Raw genomic sequence first — 22,575 nt, forward strand, 5'->3', positions numbered from 1 at the left:
GTTTGCCACCACACACTGACTTCTCAGTATAGTCTTAGATGGTCCTATTTTTCCTTCAAACTATTTTCTGTACTTTGGGCTTTGCCAGTTCCATGCTGTCCTGGTTCCATAGCTCATAATACGGATTTTTACCTTTCTAAACATGTGTTCTATGAGACTATATGCCACACTCAGACCTGTACACGGTTAGGGGGAATCCCCTTTATTAGTTCAACAAACAAATCAGGACTATTCATGCTGAAAGATGTCAGAAAGTCTAGACAATGATCCTGCCTTAGGGAGTCCAAAGTCTACCAGGAGAGGCAGGCTACCAAAGGAAGTCTGCTCCTAGTATGGGAGAGTGAGAAAGGAGGCGGCTAGGTTATGATGTTTATCTAATGAATAAGGGGTTTTGGGTTAATCTTTCTTGTTTTGTTTGTTTTTACTTTTTCAGTCATGGTTTCTCTGTGTAGCCCTGGCTGTTCTAGAACTCGGTAGATAGACTTGGCTGACCTTGAACTCAGAGATCTGCCTGTCTCTGCCTCCCGAATGCTGGGATTAAAGGTGTGCATGACCACTTCCCCACTAATCTTAAAGGTAAGGTGGAAAAAGAAGGGAATTATTTCATGCAATAAATAGCATGAGATTTACATTTTAGAAAGTTTCTACTGAAGCACATAACAGAAATTAAAAAAAAAAAAAAAAAAAATGTTATCAGGCAGCTCCTGCAGGACAAGTCCCGACTAAAGTTTTACCAGGGGAAGGGAGAGGAATGGGGTTGTGTGAAAATATTATATTTCATGGAATTTGCCTGTATATGAGAAGTATGAATGCTGAAGTATGGCCAAAGATTTCTAATTTGCCTTAATAATTAAAGTGGATGGTTTTGTTTTGAGATAAAAAAAAATCTCTCTGTTTAGTGCAGTTGGCTGACCTTATACTATGTAGCCAGGGTAGCCTTGGACTCAGCAATTCTTTGGACTCACAGCAATCCTTTGGTCTTCTGAGTGCTAGGACTTCATACATGTGTCAGCACACCCAGCATAAAGCAAGTTACTGTTGACAAGAAAGGGGACGTGGGAGAAAAAAAGAAAGAGTAAGATTTGAAGGATAATGGAAGCATCCAGCTTCTTCTTTGAAGTAGCTCTACTTCCTATAGGCTGGCGTTATTCAATATAGAGACTACTAACATGGTAGTCCTGCTAATTATTTTTGAGTGGTCAAGGATTGTCTTGTTCACTGCAGGTTGTTTGGCGGCATCTCTGACTTCATCTGAATAGATACCAGAAACAGCATACCCTAACCAGGGACATCAAAGATGCCTGCAGACTTTGCCACATGTACCCAGGGGGAAAACTGCTCCATGTTTCAACTGTCACCCTAGTGACATGATTATTTGCATCTCAGCCCCCACTTTCTCCAGAGCTCTAGGCTCATGTAATAAACAGCCAGATTGGCTAAGCAGGATGAGGATCGAGTCAACTCAAGGGGATATTTATAAGCCATCTGCATTCACTCTTTTCAGGATCCAAGTCGAGGCTTTTTCAATGCACCGGGGCACAAACTGCTGTCAAATTCTTTATGCATAGAGAAGTTTCTTGCAAGGAAAAAAAAAAAAAAAAAAAAAAACAAGCAAAGAAAAACATGAGAGGCACTAAAGTAAAATCGTTCCCCTTCCTTTCTTCCTTCTTGCCTTTCTTTTTTCCTTCTTTCCCTCCTTCCTTCCTTCCTTCCTTTCTCCCTTTTCTTTTTAAGATAGGATCTCACTATGTACTGCTGGTTGTCCTGGACTTCCTATGTAGACCAGGTTAGCCTCAACTCACTAGATCCACCTGTCTCTGCCTCCCAAGTGCTGGAGCTAAAGCCATGGGTCATCACACCTGGCAGGAAATAGAATCTTTTTCTTTGGAAGCTTTCTTATTTTCCCCAGTAGCAAACTAGGTATACCTTTTAGGATGTCAGGGAAATGTACAAATTCAGAAACAGATTATTCAGTTATCTAGCATTGCTCAGATAATAGAGCCTTCTAAATTCACGGATTTAAATGTCAACAATTCTCTCTGTGTGGAAATAAAACTAACATTTCCGTCCTTATTTTCTTATTTCCTCAAGAATCTAATGAGTGCACACTTATAGTAGAAAAAAAAATTAAATTCTTTAATTTTAATTCAAATTCTCTAAAATAAATTCTTAAATTTATGTGTGTGTGTATGGTGTGTGTGTCCCCACGGAGGCCAGAAGAAGGTGTCAGGCCTGCTGGGGTCACAGAGAGCTGGGAACTACCTAGCACAGGTACTGTGAAACAAACTGGGGGCCACTACCAGCCAGCAAAGACTCCTAACACAGAGCCATCTTTTCAACCCCATAAGAGAAACATTTTGAAACATCAAAAGATTCAACAGAAATTTATGGTTATTCGTGAATTAGTCACACAAATGATTTTATTTCCTGTTTCACATCTTTATACATTTAAAAATTTAGACTCATGCTAGCCGTATAATTTTGGTTTTGACCATTCCCATCATAATACTATATTTTATGACTAAAGAATTATAAATTACTTCAGTTAGTTGTCCCTATGGAATAATTTTTTTTGTTTTAATATTATAAATAATGTTGCAAAAAACATTCTCATCCCCTTTTTTTTTTTTTTTTTTTTTAAGGAACATCTTCATTTCCCCTGGGTAGACTCATAAAGGAGTATAAAAGCTCTAGATCACTGACATAGGTTGCTACAGTGCATGCAAGAACAACTATACCACCCCCCACATCCATCCTCAGCAACGGATCAGATAATCCTCTTAGCTGCTCTCATTTTTATTACGAAGGCATTTTATTTTTATTAGGTTCTTGCTGGGGCTTCTGGTTTCTGAGAAGATGCTCACTCGGCAGTCTTGGTAATCCCTGTAAGGTAGAGGGGAGAGTCATTCCAACGCTTTCCTCTGACCTCTTTACCACACACTCCCACACACACATGTATGTGTCCACACATGTACACACTCACAATAATAACAGTAAAACCTGTCTGATGTGTAACAAATTTTTTTTTTTTTCTGTCATGTTGAGCAATACAATTTGTGCTGTTAGGCATTTTCTTTTCTTAAAAAATTTTTTTATTAAACATTTTTTATTTTTACATATATATTTATATTATTACAAAAATATACAATAGACTACCTATAGCAAGAAAAACCATGACACAATCAGGAATTAAATAAATGTTACATTCTTAGTGTTTTGGCTGTTTGTATTTAACAGCCTTGAAGAAAACATCTTTTCTGTTTTGGTGCATCTAAAGTTCTGAATGAAAATCAATCTCCATCACATATTGTCATTTCTGTTAGGCATTTTCTAAGAAGTCTGTTGTCCACTGCTATATTGGGAAAGGAAAAGTATGGGCCAATATGGTACTCAGGGAGGCCACACTGGGTCCTCCTGGGCAAGGCCTTGACAAAAGTCTTTACCTCTACCTTCCTCATGGTCAAGGATCTCCTACAACCCTCCTCCCTCAGGGGTCTAAATATCTTTCTATTATTGTCATTTATTTTTTGCTACATCCAATTTTCTCTCAAGAACAAATTTACTTAGATGTTGAACATGGTTGAGTTCCTTAATTGCTGATGGACATTTAAACTTTGGTTTTGTTTTACTTATAAATTCTAATGATCTGTCCTGTAAGTCTTTGAAGGTTAATGGAAGACCCCCCCCCCCCATGGAAAGACTATGTTTCCTACTGTGAGTAGACCACAAACCCGCAGGAGTAGAGCTCTATGGTATATGTAGAGCATAAGGAACCTGCAAGATGCATGTGGTGGGAGCCCGATCTCCAGTACAGAGACATAGAAGGATCTTTTAGAGCCTCCCCTCGCTGCATTTTATTTTATGTGCATGAGTGAGTACCTATATGTTTGTATATACACCATGTTGGTGCCCAGTGCCCCTGGAGGTCAGAAGAGGGCATTAGACCTCCTTAAACTGGACTTACAGGCTGTTGCCATATGGGTGTTGGGAACAAAAGCTGGGTCCTTTGCAAGAGCAGCTAGGGCTCTTAACCACAATGGTAGGTCTCCGTCATGCGAACCCTGTTCTTTATGAAGTAAGAGAGATGGGAGAGGGTAGAGGAGCAGAGATCTCAGATTTAGATCGTGTTATCTGTTTCTGAAATGGGACCTTCAGAACAAAGAGGACGAATAAATACCTGCTCCTGGTCATCAGCCAGACCTGCAAGCTTGTAGACTTGGTTGTTGGGACTGTGATTGTGGGTATAATGGTACAAGACATTCCTCCTTTTCTTCCACTTCTCTTTTCTCTTTTGAATTCATAAAATAGCACATTTTCATTTGAACTTATACTTGTCAGTTTTGTAACTTAATAATACTAAAGGAAATTATGCTTTTCTTTTACCCTACCATTCATTTTTCTGAGGTAATCATGTGAACAGAATGTGGATGATTATAGCTTTAAATTAAAAAATTTTCAGAGTTTTTACATCGTAATTTACTGATCTTAATGGGGACTCATGAGCATCAAGGTAACCAGGAGTGATGGACCAGCGCTTGGATCATGAGCGTCATGGAGCACTTGTTGGTTTATCATCATTGGCCACAGGGCTTGAGGGTCAGTCAACCCCTTGTCAAGTCTTTGGTTTTGTGAGAACCTCCCTTCTTATGTAGCAATTTTATTCTTGGCTCATCCTCAACAATTAAACAGCCACAAAAGGCGAGGTGGTAGTGGTGGTGAATATCTTTAATCCCAGCACTTGGGAGGCAGAGGAAGGGGCAGAGGCAGAGAGGCAGAGAGGCAGAGAGGCAGAGAGGCAGAGAGGCTGAGGCAGAGAGGCTGAGAGGCAGAGAGGCTGAGGCCAGAGAGAGGCAGTCGAGGCAGGAGAGGCTGAGGCAGAGGAGAGGCAGAGAGGCTGAGGGCAGAGAGGCAGAGAGGCAGAGAGGCTGAGGCAGAGAGGCAGAGGCTGAGGCAGAGAGGCAGAGAGGCTGAGGCAGAGAGGCAGAGGAGGCTGAGGCAGAGAGAGGCAGAGGCAGAGGCAGAGAGGCAGAGAGGCTGAGGCAGAGAGGCAGAGAGGCAGAGGCAGAGAGAGAGAGGCAGAGAGGCAGAGAGGCTGAGGCAGAGAGGCAGAGAGGCAGAGAGGCTGAGGCAGAGAGGCAGAGAGGCAGAGAGGCTGAGGCAGAGAGGCAGAGAGGCTGAGGCAGAGAGGCAGAGAGGCTGAGGCAGAGAGGCAGAGGCAGAGAGGCAGAGAGGCAGAGAGGCTGAGGCAGAGAGGCAGAGAGGCAGAGGCAGAGAGGCAGAGGCAGAGAGGCAGAGAGGCAGAGAGACTGAGGCAGAGAGGCAGAGAGGCAGAGAGGCAGAGAGGCAGAGAGGCTGAGGCAGAGAGGCAGAGAGGCAGAGAGGCAGAGAGGCTGAGGCAGAGAGGCAGAGAGGCTGAGGCAGAGAGGCAGAGAGGCAGAGAGGCTGAGGCAGAGAGGCAGAGAGGCTGAGGCAGAGAGGCAGAGGCAGAGAGGCAGAGAGGCTGAGGCAGAGAGGCAGAGGCAGAGAGGCAGAGAGGCTGAGGCAGAGAGGCAGAGAGGCAGAGAGGCAGAGGCAGAGAGGCAGAGAGGCTGAGGCAGAGAGGCAGAGGCGGCAGAGAGGCAGAGAGGCTGAGGCAGAGAGGCAGAGAGGCTGAGGCAGAGAGGCAGAGAGGCAGAGAGGCTGAGGCAGAGAGGCAGAGAGGCAGAGGCAGAGAGACTGAGGCAGAGAGGCAGAGGCAGAGAGGCAGAGAGGCTGAGGCAGAGAGGCAGAAAGGCAGAGAGGCAGAGAGGCTGAGGCAGAGAGGCAGAGAGGCTGAGGCAGAGAGGCGCAGAGGCAGAGAGGCAGAGAGGCTGCGGCAGAGAGGCAGAGAGGCTGAGGCAGAGAGACAGAAAGGCAGAGAGGCAGAGAGGCAGAGGCAGAGGCAGAGGCAGAGGCAGAGGCAGGCGAATCTCTGAGTTAGAGGCCAGCCTGCTCTACATAGTGAGTTCTACAACAGCCAGGACTACATAGACAGACTCTGTCAAAAAATTATAAAAGACTATTTGCAAGAAAATAGCAAAGTGGATTGTTTTTTTCACTTCTTCTTAGTATTTTAAAGTCAAGAAGGAAATTAGGGAGGAAGAAGAAAAACATGTTATGGGCCTTTCTTTCCCAGGACATTTTTTACTATAAGGAAGCACATGTGGGCATGAACGCTGTCTGGAAATCGTCTGTGTCTTTCTGATGGGCCACTGGAGAGCTTCCTGATACCCCGTTTCTGTATTTTCTTTGCCATCACACTCCTGCAGGTCCGGTGATGGATGTTGAGCCAGTCGAGCCCTTTGGTCGATAAGAGAACCCACATTTCTTTGTTGTGTATCACTGCCAACATCAGAGGTTCAAACATCAAGCTCCTTGGTTATTTAAATTATGCTCGGCTTTGACGGGAACTGTCACGACAGCATTCTTGGTGAAGATCCTCAAACCCATCTTCATCATATCCTAGTTTATCAGTGATAGTCATACCAGCTTCCCAGGGCTCGTCGGAGGATGCTTTCTAACAGATGCTGCAAGGACTCTTATGAGCAGTAACAAGCAAACAAACAGGTAGTCATGGATGTCACCCTTTTCCATCGATGTAATCCAGTCCCGAATCCTACAGAGCTTAATGAGCGAATGAATCTAGGATGTGGCCTTTGGTTCTAGTTGAAAAACAGCCATCTTCACAACTCTGTGGTCTTTGAAGACATGTTTGAAGTGTTCCTTCTCAGAGACCACGGGGAATCACAAAAGTTAGGGTCTGGGTTCTATCTGTGGTTCTGTCTTATACTAAGCACTCAAGTCAGTGTGCTACACCTTGTCTAGAGACAAGGTCCTGTTAGCACATAGTGAATAATGACACTGTTGGGTGCCATGTTGGAAATCACTGGGAAGCTCAGGACTACAAAGTTGGGCTGTTGTTGCAAAATTCCTTGGCTTTGCCAGTAGCTCAGACTCAGACATACCACCTCGGCGAACCTCTTTTTCTCATCCCATTAACGAGGCATGGGACGACATCTTTAATATAAAGTTCTCTAGATACCTTATGATCTGCATTCGTCACGGCTCTGGCCATATGGACAGCTATTTAGGGCATGTAGCAGCGGTGATCCTTGGGGATGGCCTCACAGCATAGCTGACCTTGTCAGCAATGCCACTTTCTCCCTTGTGGACTGGTTGGTACTCAGGGTATTGAACGTTTCTCAGGAAGGATACGCAAGGAAGCACCTGCCTTCTGGATTCTTCCTCCAGACCCAACTCGAGAGCTAGGTGCCCATCACTTCAGGAGCCTCTATATGGACCCATTGATGCCTGCATAGGAGAAAAACGCTGGGCTTCGCTCCACATTTGCTCAGAGATCATCCAGGGTAGTTAACACAATCCACATAATGTTCTTCCTCTCGGCCATTTTCAACTGAAGGTCCACAACCTTCTCCTTGGAGATGCCTGTATAATCTGGGCACCGTGTAAAGGGGGCTTGAAGAGGCCCACAGGATAGTTTGTCCAGGTTTTTCCAAACATTTCTCCTTCACAGGCATGAAGTGGTGGTTGGCACTTCTCAGAACTTGACCCCCTTCTTCTGTGGGAATGATGGTCTGGTCCATACCCACCCTTTATCCTTCCTCAAGCACATTCACCATCCAGACCTTGTGACTTGGTATGTCCTTGAGTTCCATCTCCATGAGCATCAGTTGATGTCTGTCTGTTTCGGTGCTTGGGGAATGTAGAACACTCTCTGGATGCTCATATGCCTTTCTACAGTAACAGTGGCACCTGCAGAGCCATCTGATGGAGAGACAGAGCCCACTGACAGTTACACCAGGCAAGGTAAGATGACAACAGCCTGGGTTAGCTCTGCCACATACTCTGAGTTCCTCATGGCTCGTCTTAGTTGCCAAGGCAGCACCAAAGTCACCCTTTAAGCCATTGTGCTGTCTCTTTCCCCCCCCCCCCCCCCCCCCCCCGTCTCCTGAGGGTGTCGCCTTGTCAGGGTCAATTTATTATTCTTAAAGTTGTCAGCGGAAAATCCTGGAGATTTTTTCTTATTCACGGTGGCTTTCTGGAGGCTGCCATTCCCAGTGCTATGCCTCAGTCCATTTCAGGGATGCATAGACTTTCTCCTTCCAGGCCCTCCCTCCCATTCAGGCAACACACTCAACATGAGCATGGAGAGCACATTCCTGCCTTCCCCCTACACTGCCCTGCCTGTTCCCATCAGCACTGTCCCACACAGAACCCCGCTGCTTGCTCTGCTCCCCACACCTCACTTCAGGTGATTGCACATGGAGCAACTTGTTCCTCTTCCTTTAAAAATAGGCGCCCGCATGCACACGCACACGTGCACACACACACACACACACACCCCATGTGGCAGCCCATTATTATGCACGCTGTTTGTGTTTCACACTTGATCTTAGCTAGTAGATATACTTTGAACAGTAATAGACAACTCTCAGTTGAATGAAGAAATGAATTCACATGATACAATGCCAAACAGTCCACGAAGCAACTGCTTATGGGAACACGATGCTAAGAAGGGTATTTTCTCTCACTAGACTTAGAAAGTAGGGCTCAGATCTATGGGCAAGAAGGTACAATCACTCCACATTCTGAAGAATCCTGCCGGTGTCTGGACTAGCAGGCATAGCTTCCAACTTCTGAGTACATCAGGAGGAGGGCTGGAGACATGAGCTACAAAAGAGAGCAGAACAATTTCTTGAGCCTGAAGGAGACCACAAAGGAAGTTCTCTCAGGTATAATGCCATGACCATCCCCAAGGCCAAGTGCAAGGAGTTTTCCAAGGGGAGTACTTCCTCTGGACTGGTCAAGGCTGCTAGAGTGTCCCATTAGGGTCACATGGTTGCATGCAGCTAATTTAGAGTCCTGTGGCTATTCATTTCTGTGAACCTTCCTCAGGAGACATCTGGCAGGGTCCAGAGCAGACATGACCAATTGACTGAGCAGGGCCATGTGAGGGGAATGGGGAGGAGAGGGAAGGAGAGCCAAGAGCCAAGAGGCCGGGAGACCAGGATACCAAAAGAGGGCCAGAGTAGTCAAAATAGCTGGATTATATAGGAATGAGCTGCTGGGGGAAGGGCATTCCAGGCCCTGGGTTGGAAAGTTCAGAGAACCGGATGGGCTTGTCGCCAGGACCACCCTGAAATAGGTAGTGGCCGAGGAGAGCTTGAGGATGTGGCCAGCGCCCTCTTTGATGTGTTCATAGGCCCCTCAGCTAGTTGTACAGGGTTTGAGACCTAACAGGGGTAATTGTGCATAGTAAATGAGACTGTACCCATGCAATGACGTTGTTTTGACACTTTAAATACTGACCATCTTTATTTTCACTTTTCCGAAGTAGATTACAAGCCTCCCTCCCCTCTCCCCTCCATTTCTTCCTGAAGTTCAAGTTCCTCAGCAAGACGCTCAATGCGCTCTTTACTCAGCCCAAGTTCTAACTTACAGTGTAATCTTGGTTGCTTTCCTCTCAGCTCTTATCCCAAATTTATGTGCTCGGGCTGTAGTTGTTCAACGCGGAGGCAAGATACTGATAGGTCTAGCCTTGGCAAGGCTATCCGCTGAGAGTGAGGCCCGCATCCTGTTTGCTTGATTTCATTGCGCAGAACTTCATTTAAACTTTTTGCTTTGGTTAATTCACTCTTGACATTTGGGGCCGTAGCATAATTACACCAGGCTTTGTCTGTTTTATGGAAGCCTGCTGCTGCTTTTGGAATGCATGGAAGAGAGAGAGCCTTAGTCAGTGTCCTACTTTTTGCTCACTAAAGACATAAATTATGTTTATATAACCCTTGCCTTGTAGCCTGACTGTAAAGCGGTTGCTCTGGATCCTTCTGATAGTTAAACGTTTTCATGCACCATTATAATGTACAGTTTCCACTCACAGTTTAGAAGATGATAAAAACAGGAGCAACAAAGGAAGGCTAAAAAGACACAGAAGGAGGCTTTTAAAGCCTGTTGTAAGGAACCCGGGGGAAGATGACAACGACTTAAAATAGGTAGAATTCCATAACCTCCCGTGTATTCTCTCAATTCCAAAAAAAAAAAAAAAAAAAAAAAAAAAAAAGATTTGAAGCAGCATTGAGGGAAAGCTCACAGTGCATGCATCATAACACACTGGGCTAGCGGCCAAGAGCTGAACTGTGCTAAAGGTCTTTGGCATCTCCCCAGCTCGGGACCGTAGGTGGAGATAACCACGCCTGGGGCGGTGCTCTGGGCCCGGGTGGCCGATTCTACCGGTCGGCGCTCGACCTGCCCTGCGTCCCGGGGCCGGGCCCACACCGCGGAGCCCGGCGCGCCGGGGGAAGGAGTTTCCGGCGGACCCGCCTCCCAGCCTCTTCCTGTCCCGCTTGCCGCACCGCCTCCTGCTGTGTCCCGGGACGGCGCTCGGCCCCCGCAGCCCCTGGAGGTCTCCCGCCGTGGCACCTGCACCATGCAGTCCCGCCTCCTCCTCCTGGGAGCCCCGGGCGGCCTCGGCGACGTGGCCTCGCGGCGTGTGCGGCTGCTCCTGCGGCAGGTGGTGCGAGGCAGGCCGGGCGGGGACCGGCAGCGGCTGGAGGTCAGATTGATGCACGCCCGGGGAACCGACTCAGGTAACTGGGCACACCGGCTTCACTGCTGCCGCTTCCCCTTCGCTGCTGTGTGATGCGGGGCAAAGCGCTGGCGCCCCCTGGGCTCCACTCTGAAATCTGAAGGGTCTGGATTAAGGTCTCTGATGTCTAGGAACACTGCTTTCTTCTCCCTCCCACTAGAGGTTTACTACAAGAATCCCAACTTAGACCAGAGGACACTCAGGTTTATGCAGCAGCCTTTAGGGGCTGTTAAAAACCCGCGCTTGACCTTGATCTTTGACTCCCAGGGCTCGGTAGCCGGTTTTGTATCATGTGCCAGCTTAGGGCTTGTGTTGGCATAGACACGTGTACATTCTTGCTGGAGAATCTGTGTCCATGGACCTTCGGAAGTTTACTAGAAGACTCAGTTTCAAGCATTCTTAGAACTGAAAGTCATACATTTAGTTAAAACCCTAGACTATAGTTGGAGTAAATGAGTCCGAGAGAGAACGAACGAACTTGCCTTTCCTCAGTTATAACTTTTAGAACATTTATTTATTTTCCATTGTTACTCACTTTAACTCTGTGTGTCAGAACACAAAAACAACATAAAACAAGTAAGGATTTCTTTCGGCTCATAGTTTCAGATGTTTCAGTGTATGCTTGCTGTCTCCTTTCCCATGGCTTGTGTTGAGGCAGAAAACCATGGTGGCAACTAGGCTTAGCAAATCGAAGCCGCTCTTCAGGGAGGCAGAGAAAAGCGTCAGGGACAAGACCTACTTTTCAGTGACAGGTTCTACTTTGTCTGACTAGGCCCACCTCCTGGTATGTGTCATCTCCAAATAATGTCATCTCACCAATTTTGAATCCGTCAACCCACTAGCCATGGACCCAAGCATGAGGGTTTTGGCGTTACACTATATATATATATATATATATATATATATATATATATATATATATATATATATATATATATATATATATATATATGTATATATATATATGTGTATATATATATATACACACAAATAAAACACTTTTCTCTCATAGAAGGCAGATGTCCAGGGCAGAATGTGACATAATCTGGGGGTTTAGGGTTGAGCAGGTTTGGATGGCATCCATTTTTGTACTCTAGCTATCAGGGCCAAGAGTAAGCAGATAGAACATTTACTTGAAAATAATTTTTTTTTATTTTTTTAAATGAAGATTATTCTCCATAATGAATGAGTTTAGAAACTCATGGGTATGGAATCGAAAACTCTGTTTTATAGGTAGTAGAGGGTAGCTTTAAATGCCCTTGGTTTTCTGTTTTATCCAACAAAGTATAGATTTGGTCTCACAGGTGAGGCCTGGATACGTTATGCACAGTGTACTGACTTCTTAGACTAGGTGGTTGGCTCTGGCAGGCCAGGTCATAAGTGCACTGTGCTAACCTGACCTGCCTTGCTATAACAAAGACTGTAACACTGAAGCTACGAGAACCGTGGGTTAATAAAGTTGTAAGCTCACCAGAGATCTGGGCACAAGAAAGAGTCCTCATGACAAAATAAAAGGCCAACTCCTGGCTAGCCAGACTCCTAAGGTCAAGGCTTTCAAGGTTAGACTGGCACATTTGCAGTCAGAGGTCATAGCAGACATGTAACGGCACAGAAAGCAGCAGGCTCTGATGGGTTAGGGTTGATGCTGAGAAGAGTCAGCTGTGCTCCAACATGTGGCCAGACTGTGTTCTCTGCTTGTAAATTGTAGCTGCTTCCTAGCAGTGTGACAGAAGAACAAAGAACATGAAAACAGATGCAAGTCATGTGCTTTTCTTCTCTTGCACTTTATGCCTGCTGGCCTTGCCTGTATGTTTCTTCGGTGCCTGTCAACACTGTACAGGCTTTCGATGGCTTACTAGGTTAAAGTTCATGAAGGGTGTTTTTGTGAGAGGTTGCAATTGCTTTGCTGGCTTTCAAGATACTACCTTTACTAAGCATGATAAGAAGGTGGGGGTGGATGGGAGGTGGGGAGGCATTTATGTAAAAAGTAAAGAGGCTGGGCAAAGTGGCTTACACCTTTAATCCCAGTACTTCATGTTCCAGGCTAGCCAAGGAAACACAGTGAAATGGTTGTCTGAAAAAACAAACAAACAAACAACAACAAAACAAACAAAAACAAAACTGTAGGCTCAATTTTCTTAACAATTACACTTTATTATGAACTTATTAAATGAGCATACCTCCCTTACAGCCCTACTAGCCTAAACAAGAGGGAAGGGAGATTAAGAAAAATAGGAATGAAACCTTCTGAGTATCAGTTCCTAGGAAACGAATCTCCTGGCGTAGTCAGCAGGATTTCAGCAGACCAGCAATCCCACCAAACTTGGCTGCTGGAACCTGGAGCAACCGGAACCAGGAGCCTCAGGCGGAGCCTCTTGAAGAGCAGGGATGAACAGCCAGAAACCAAGTTCCAACCTCTCTCACATCTAAGTGGTAAACATCCTGCTCTCTTCCCCATCCCACACTTGGGATCAAAACAAAAACAGGTTTATTTCTCCTACAAAAAACAGGATGAAAGTGGTGGCGATACCTTTAATCCCAGCACTCCTGAGGCAAAGGAAGGAGGTTCTCAGTGAGTTTAAGGTCAGCCTGGTCTATGTAACAGTTCCTGCATAGCCAGCTTTATGTAGAGAGATCCTATCTCAAAAAAGCCCAAACCAAACCAAACCAAACCAAATCAAACCAAACCAAATCAAACCAGCCCAAACCAAACAAACCCACAGCCTCTCCAACCTCCTGCTTTTTAGTGGAATCTATAGCTTGTAAATCATCTCTCTGCTATAGTTAGTAGTAGTGATATCTCAAGGTTTTAGAAACAGGAAGGAGCTTATTACCTCACCGAGTAGTCACAGGTCACTGTGACATCATCACAGTGGGAGCCCACAGGCTGGTTCAGTTAGACTGGACCTTACAAAGCCATGAGCTTGGAAATCACTCTAAATCCATGGCCTTTCCTGTTTTCCTTTACCACCATTTACTGTTATGTAGATTTCACTCCCTTTTCCTTATGATGGTTGTGTGTGAAATAGATCTGTTTATAGAAACACTAAAATGTTCCTGAATAAGCCATTTCTCATTTAGAAAATTGAAAACTACAGACAAATCCTATAAAACAGTCCTCTCATCACATTAGTAATCATCTACCTTTTGGTATTGATTCTGTCAGATTATATATTCTAACTGTATAAGTAATTATTTGTGCAAATATATATTTGTACAAATTGTACCATTTTTTAAAATTTATCATTCATGATCGGGAACATTAACATAATGTCCTATATGATCACTTACATTAGATATTAATTTTAGCATGTACTCTTATTTTATCAGTTTCTCATTTTTGAACATATAAAATGTCTATTTTAAATATTTTTATATAAGAATAGTAAAAAAAAACCCTCATGCTTATACATGTTTGTGACTTAAAGTTTGTGTCCTTGGGCTGTAATAGAAGTAGTCATGTGACTTTGGGGGGGAAAAAAATCAGAACACTGGTTTCAACTGAGAGCAACTATTATGGTTTAGTCTTTCTCTGATTTGCCAGATATTGAACCTTGTAGAGTTCATTGGCTCTGTTGACCTATAACAGTATTTTTGACTCTGAGGATCTTCTGGCTTCATTTTATATTAAAGAATTTAACAGTAAGATCCCAGAACAGTTGTAACCTTCTAAGTCATTAGGAAGATTCGTAGCAGGAACACACAGTCTTTTAAGATGGATATTGTGGATGCACTTTGTGTTTTGTTTTTTTAATCTGCTCTAGGTTTTGTATACTTCTTTTTTTTTTTAATTAAAAAAAATTTTTTTTTTTAATTTATTCTTGTTACACCTCAATGTTTATCCCATCCCTTGTGTCCTCCCATTCTTCCCTCCCTTCCATTTTCCCATTATTCCCCTCCCCTATGACTGTTCCTGAGGGGGATTACTTCCCCCCGTATATGCTTATAGGGTATCAAGTCTCTTCTTGGCAACCTGCTGTCCTTCCTCTGAGTGCCACCAGGTCTCCCCCTCCAGGGGACATGGTCAAATGTGAGGCACCAGAGTATGTGAGAAAGACATATCCCACTCTCCACTCAACTGTGGACAATGTTCTGACCATTGGTTAGATCTGGGTAGGGGTTTAAAGTTTACCGCCTGTATTGTCCTTGGCTGGTGCCTTAGTTTGAGCGGGACCCCTGGGTTGTATACTTCTTAAACAATGGAGAGGGCTAGGGATATAGCTCAGCGATAGAGTGCGTGCCTAGCACGTGCAAGGTCCTGTGTTCAATCTTTAGTACAAAAACAACAAAAAGTAAAAATGGCGTCACTAAACTACTGTTTTTGTTAGTTAGTTTGTTTTTTTGAGACAAGGTTGTGTCCTGGACTCATTTTGTAGACTAGGCTGACCTCGAACTCAGAGATCTGCCTGCCTCTGCTTCCCGAGTGCTGGGATTAAAGGCGTGCGCCCCCACCCTCCAGCTAAACTACTGGGTTTTGACCTGATGTGATTCCCCTTGCCCTGAACCAAGAGGGATGCTATTGGCATCAGTGAGTCCAGGCTTTTCGTGCTAACAGTCCACAGCACAGGATAACTTCCCAAAACAAAGAAACTATGCATTCCAAAATGTCAGTAGTATCCCTGTTGAGAGCCCTGAAGTGAGCCAGCTTGTCTGTGCTGCTGCTAAAATAAAAATTGGGAACAGTTTGAGTTTAATAGAATTGACAGCTCAAAGCTGAAGATACTTACAGAGACCTGCGGGAAATGTGGGCAAGCAGCTCACAGACTACAGAAGTAAGATGTGGAAACAGCTTGGTTTTGCTCAGCATTTGTTTTATTTGAGCCTGTTCTGATCAACGAGCAGCTGGTGATTGAGTGTAACTAAGCTACTGGGCCTGACTCAGAGTCAGTTGTTACAAACATCAAGTGGCGTGGGCTTTCATCAGTGTAGGACTCAAAGTACAAAGGTATCCTCAGTCCAAGCTGACCTTAGCATTACAATTGTGTCCTGAGCAAGGTTCACAGAAATGAACGGCAAGTGTGGTAAAAGTTCGTGTGCTCGTTAATACAATCTATGGTCTGTAGACTGTACTGAGTGCATATTTGAGAAGGGCTACCACAGAATTACCTGAAATGTTGTATATACAGCAGTTTTGAGACTGGTGAAGATCTTGAAATATTTGGGCAGAATATCCCAACTTTTTTCCAGGGGTTAGCAAACAAAGTATCAGATGTAGTAACACTTTGCTTACTTGTTTATTTATTTTGAATCAGGGTCTCTTTATATAGTCCTGGCTGTACTGGAGCTCCCTCTATAGACCAGGGTAGCCTTGATGTCACAGAGAAGCTCCTGCCTCTGCTTGAGTGCTGTGTAGCAGTATATTAAGGAAGCGTACACACACACCCCAATGTAACAGTTAAAAAGTAATTATCAAAGCCAGGCGTAGTGGCTCAGGCCTTTAATCGCAGCACTTGGGAGGCAGAGGCTGATGGATAACTGAATTCCAGACCAGCCTCGTTTCTACCTAGTGAGTTCCAGGACTGCCAGGGTTATGCAGAGAGTCTGAGTGTCAAATACTAACAAACAAGAGCAACAACAACAAAAAGGAAATTGTCAGTTTAAAATAAAACTGACAGCTATTCACTGTAAAATTTTGTATCGATTAAACATTGTAAAAGAGAATAAAAGGTAGCGGGGCGCTGTGGTGCACGCCGGTAACCCCAGCATCGGGAGGCAGAGGCAGGCTGTTTGAGGCCAGCCTGGTCTACAAAGTGAGTCCAGGACAGCTAAGGACACACACACACACAGAGAGACGGAGAGGGAGAGGGAGAGGGAGAGGGAGAGGGAGAGGGAGAGGGAGAGGGAGAGGGAGAGAGAGAGAGAGAGAGAGAGAGAGAGAGAGAGAGAGAGAGAAGAGAGAGAAGAAAGAAAACAAAAGGTTTCTGGAATTGGCTGATATTAATGACCCAGAGCCACAGAGGACAGAATTGGTCAAATTCTAGAGATGAAAAAAATGTGACAGATCAAAATTTCCCATTAATATTTTATTGTAAAGGAAAAAAGTTCCCTATATAAAGATCAGGAAGTCTTGCTTTAATGGAGTTTGCTCTGAGATTAACTTATTGATGAGTATTTGTGAGTGACTGTATTTTTTATTAGATTTTTTTTTCAGAATGTCCTCAGGGAGTTTCTCTGTGTAGCCCTGGCTGTCCTGGAACTCGATCTGTAGACCAGGCTGGCCTCGAACTCAGAAATCCACCTGCCTCTTCCCCCAGAGTGCTGGGATTAGTGGCATGCACCACCACAGCCCCACTTCTGAGCCATCCCTTGTCTGTAAAATGACATGGTTATGCTTTCTGGGCCTGCCTTGCCTTACTAGAATGAGTGTCAATCAGCAGCCACGTGGTTTTAAGTATACTCTCAAAAGCATGTTAGCTGGTCAGTTTCAAGAGAGACTCTATTTCTTCTGGCTAGACCAGATACTCGTGTTCAAATGCTGTCTTTGTTTGTTTGTTTTTAGACAAAGTCTCACTGTGTAGTCTTGGTTGGCCTGGAACTCCTAGAGATCTGCCTGCCTCTGCTTTCCAGATGCTGGGATCAAAAGTGTACACCACCATGTCAGACCTCAGTGTTAAAGAAACTGCCACCATGAACCAAATTTCCAAGCTGTTTATGGCAAGACTTCAGTCATCTGCTCATCTTTGAAGCAGTCACTGTGGCCTGAGGGTGGGCTGTTCTAGCTGTTCTGTGCAGAGACCTCATCTCTAGGGGTGGAGGGTAAAGGTCAGGATTAGGGTGTCTGTTGAAGACAGGGATTCTTTTATTTTTGTTTATATATATATTTTAAAGATTTATTTATTTATTATGTGCCTGCAGGCCAGAAAAGGCCACCAGATCTCATTCTAAATGGTTGTGAGCCACCATGTGGTTGCTGAGAATTGAACTCAGGACCTTTGAAAGAACAGCCAGTGCTCTTAACCTTTGAGGCGTCTCTCCAGCCTGGAGACAGGGATTCTGATGTCCAAGAATGGATAAAGAATGCTAGACATTTAAACACAATAGGTGTCCACTGAAATGAGTAATGGACAAAAGGGTTTGTGTAACATTAATTACTTTTTATTATTTAAACATGTTTTTTCTTATAAACCTTTGAGAACTCCCTTTAAGTAAGACATATTCTAGAAGTAAAGTTAAAACTTTCTACTTTTAAATATTTTCTAAATTTAATTTTATTTGGAAGGTTTTAGCATTTGGATTCTTTTTAATTAAAAATTACAAGCATATTTCTTCCATGTCTGAGTGAGACATATGATAAATGACTATAGATATATGTGGTGATTTTGTACAATACATGGATTGAGCTTATATGGGTTTTATTTGCATTATTTATTATATATGCAATTAAATACTCAGCAACATTGTATTTGTATTTTTAAAATGGGCTCATTCTGGTTACTCTAATTATTCTAGTTGTCACTGAGTATCCTATATTTTAACCCTTTTTGAGATAGGTCTCATGTAGTCAAGGCTAGCTTTAAACTTTGTAAATTGTCAAAGGATGTCTTTGAACTTTTGATCCTTCTGCCTCTTTTCTGCTGTTCAGGGATTAGAAGGTGTGGGAGCACGCCTACCCTGTGTCTATTCTTGTCAGGGTCTTGTGTAGCCATGGCTGGCCTGGAACTCAGTATGAAGACCAGGCTGCCTCAGACTCACTTAGAACCAGTTGCCTCTGACTGTAGGGATAAAAGGTGTCAATCACCACACCTGGCTTTCCTTTTAATTACTTGATTATTTCATGTAAAGGCAATGTTGCCTTGAGTAGTCTAAAACTTGTGGCACCCCTCTGGGATCACACGCATGTGTAACTGCATCTGACTTTAAAATTCTTAAGTTAGAATTAACAAGAAAGCTTGTCCTCAAGAGAAGCTTGCATTGGTTTCTTCTGCATAAATTATGTTACCCATTGATTTTCACATTTCCTCTTAAACCATTCATTTAAATAAATCTGTTATAAATGGCTTGACTTATGAACATGTCTGTAAATAGTCAAAAAATGCAGAAAAATACTATTCAGGGCTTAAAAACAGTATCTTAGAGACAGTAGTTAATTTAAAATTAATCATTTGTTCACTTGTCAAACATTTGTTGAATATCTACAGTTTGAAATACTGTATTTGGCACAGGATATAGTGATGATTAAAACATCCACCCTCTAACATGAAAAACACACTTGAAAACTAAACTGTCTTCAAGTCTTCAAATAGTTTTCTTGTCTGCAAATATGTGTGGTTTGTACATTTATTTTTAGGTTGCTCCCTAGACGTTTTCCTGATTGGTAAGCGCAGTAGCAAAGGCTGTTGTTTGTAGTATGCTGTGAACACTGACACCTAAGGTGACTTCTGCTTCTATTCTTTTGATCAGGCCTCTTAGTGGACGAGGATTACCCCGGTGGTTGGGCGGCCACCGTGTTTTGAAAGACTAGAGGCTCTTGGCCATCAGACGTTTCTTACTCCTTCATCTCCTTGAGTTTGTATCTCTGCTTTACTTGTACTTTACGATTGTCTGAATATGCCTCTTCTCTTAGAAGTTTTATTTTCATAATACTTTTCTGCAACAAAGAAAAATTTGAATGTTTCTTTATACCTTTCTATTAATATTATTATTATTATATTATTAATTAATTTATTTTTTTTTTGAGATAGAAGGTTTCTCTGTGTAGCCTTGGCTGTCCTAGACTCGCTTTGTAGACCAGGCTGGCCTCAAACTCACAGTGATCTGCCTGCCTCTGCCTCCTGAGTGCTGGGATTAAAGGCGTGCGCCACCACCCCTGGCAATGGACATGCCCGATCTCAATCTGGTCCTGAATTCTTCAAGGAAGCAAGAGCTGAGTAAGCCCTGGAAAGCAAGCCAGTATGTTGTGTTCCTCCATGACCTGTGCATTAAGATCCTGCCTCGGGTTCCTGCTTGAATCTCTGCCCTTGCTTACCTGACGGTAGGCTCAAACCTGTGAGATGCAGTAAACCCTTTCTGCCCAAGGTCCTATTGGTCATGGTCTTTATCACAGCACCAGAAAGCAAAGCAGGACAGACAGACACCTCTGACTTGCAGAAGAATGGTGGGCTTGGCTAGTGACGTCATTTCTGTCTTAATTTCTTGGAGGATCATTAAAATCACTTTATTAAAATTTGTCAAATGGCTTTGTCAGTTATTTTCTTGGTGGCTCCTTATTTAGTGTATTTTACTAGGATTATGGGGCAAATTGAAACTTAATTTCAAAGTACTTTTGCTGATACAAATTTTTTAATTTTGAGAAAATACTTTAATCTATGCCATGTTTAAATACATTTTGTCAAATTTTTAAATTTTTTTGTATCAACAAAGGTATCCTGTCAAACCAATCACTGAAGTTAGGCTTTCTGACAGAAAAAGAAGTTACATTTTTTAGTTGAAATGAATGTAATACAGTTTAGTAAATAAAACTTCCTTTTTTTTTTTGGTTTTTCCAGACAGGGTTTCTTTGTGTAGCCTTGGCTGTCCTAGACTCACTTTGTAGACTGTGCTGGCCTCAAACTCACAGTGGTCTGCCTGCCTCTGCCTCCCCAGTGCTGGGATTAAAGGTGTGTGCCACCATGCCTGGCTGTAAATAAAACTTTTAAAAACTATTGAGAAATAAGATACGGGACATTTGTGAACTGGTTTACTAAAACTAGTAAAGCTAAAAGTAAGGGAGTCTTGTAGTTCTGTTTGTGACTCTGTTTTTTGTTATTTTATTTTGCTTTTTAAATATATGCCATGTATTCATTACATTGATAACATTTCATAATAAATGATTCTATACCTTTGATTTTTTTTTTGTTTTATTTCTGTTTTTGTTTTTTGAGACAGGGTTTCTCTTGTAGTCCTGGCTGTCCTGGACTTACTTTGCAGACTAGGCTGGCCTTGGAGTCACAGAGATCAGCCTGCCTCTGTCTCCCGAGTGGTGGGATTACAGGCGTGCCCAGCTCCTTTGATTTTTTTTTTAATTGGTAAAAAGAATACAATATTAAGGTAAGAGTCTCATGAATTAAGGGCTATGCTAGAGGCATGGTGTTGTATTAAGTGTGTAGTAAACTATATTGATTGTGTTTGAGGAATAATTAGATAAAAATCTCTTATTGGAAATAAATTTGTTGAGCCCATACTTTTAATGTACTTAGTGAAGCAGAAAACTAATTGGTTCAGTGGCTGGAGTTCAACCTTGTCATAACAAAAGCATGAAGATAGAGTTCTGTACTATGGGGAATAACTGATGGGGTTGAGTAGCTCCTGATGTTATTCAAGAGTCAGTTTTCTGCCTATCTAGTGGAAAGGTACACATTTGTTCTGAAACACTTAAGCCTCTTCTGATATTCAGCCAGAGTATTATGAAAATGTTTATAGTACTCTACCAGGAACTATTCGTTACATTAAATGGATGAACATCCATTATCAATTATATGAAATATTTAAGTTGTTCAGTAGTACTTTTAAACATGTATCTATTATTATTTTGTGTGTGAGTGTGAACATGTGCACAGAGGTCAGGCCAGCTTTCAGGAATTGATTCTCTGTCCTTCCACCCCAAGCCATCTTGCTGGTCCTCAACAGTGGTTTTTAAAAAAGCAGTAACATCTTTCCAAGATAAGTGAGGACTATCTTTGACACGGACTCTGTTGCCTGCTTTTTGATCACTTCCCCCTGGTGGGACTCCCTCACCAGGCCATAGGGGAAGAGGATGACTCAGTCCTGATGCGAGTTGGTGAGCTGGGATGGGTGGGTAGGGGGGCTCCCCTTTTCTGAGGAATAGGGGAAGGGGATGGGGGAGGGAGGGGACTATGACCAGGTTGTAAAGTGAATAAATAAATTAAGAAGAAGAAGAAGAAGAAGAAGAAGAAGAAGAAGAAGAAGAAGAAGAAGAAGAAGAAGAAGAAGAAGAAAGAATTGAGACAAGCTGAACATTTAGCTTATCATCAAGTGTGTAAAAAAAAAAAAAAAAAGCTGAAGTTCTCTGTGCTTTGCTGTCTGACATTGCCCATCTTGGCTTATTGATAGTATTCACTTCTCCATGCCGTAATATACTTTATTTGACACAAGCCAGCACAGACCAAAATAGCTCGAAAGCAAAGCTTTTCTTTTAGTACAAACATTAATATCTTGAGTCAGTCTTATTTACATGGGCTTGAATGATGTTACAGTGTTCAAAGGATGCTGGTGTTTGACCATACACATATGTTCCTTTAGCTGATGCCTTGACACAATGTACTGGGGAAAAATAACTCAGAGAAGGGGCTGTTTGGGACACTTGGAAGTGGAAGTCTGAAAATGGATTCTGAAAGACTGCCATGTTCTTCTGTACCTTGGAAAGTGCTCATGTAGCTCCCTCCAGGAGCATTGTCAAATAGGGAAGCCAATAAGTACTTACTATTAATGTTCAGTTTAATTAACTTATGTGTATGGGTGTTTTGTCTGCATATATGTATGTGTACCACTTGTGTGCCCAGTGCCCATGGAGGTCAGAAGAGGGAATTGAAGACCACTGAACTGGGGTTTAAGACAATTGTGAGCTACCAAATGGGTGCCGGGAACAGAACGTGGGCCTCCAGTGCCGAGCCGTCAGCCTCCACGATCAGTAATTATGATGCAGCATGAGACGTGCTTGCAGAAAGGAATGAGGTCATCTGTTCTGGAGGGAAGAGATTGTGCCAGAGAAGTTGGGGAAGATTCAGGGGGGAAGATGGAGCTGTGTGAGGAGCCATTGAGTGAAAGGTGAGCTGCGTGAGAGGTATGAAAGGTCAGGGTTCAGGGTAGTTGTTGAAGCAGGAGTGTGAGGGTACAGCTGGCTGGAGGTGGTTGGCAGGCAGAGAGGAGAGTTCCATTTTCCCTCAGGTTGAGGCAAAGCTGTCTCTAGACTGTGGGGAAGTGTGTGATAGCCCACCGTCAGCTGTGCGACTCCG

General features: G+C 43.4%; 1 protein-coding gene across 1 annotated transcript in view; it reads left to right on the forward strand.

The window, feature by feature from the left end:
- The first annotated feature begins 10,274 nt into the window (after window positions 1–10,274).
- Vwa8 (von Willebrand factor A domain containing 8) overlaps window positions 10,275–22,575 on the forward strand; it is a 309,886-nt gene continuing 297,585 nt past the window's right edge. The window contains exon 1 of the mRNA XM_051160869.1: window positions 10,275–10,625. Coding sequence (XP_051016826.1) covers window positions 10,466–10,625 — 160 coding nt within the window. The 5' untranslated portion in view covers window positions 10,275–10,465. The remainder of the gene's footprint in view (window positions 10,626–22,575) is intronic.

Source organism: Acomys russatus, chromosome 18, assembly GCF_903995435.1.
Source record: "Acomys russatus chromosome 18, mAcoRus1.1, whole genome shotgun sequence".
Classification (NCBI taxonomy): Eukaryota; Metazoa; Chordata; class Mammalia; order Rodentia; family Muridae; genus Acomys; species Acomys russatus.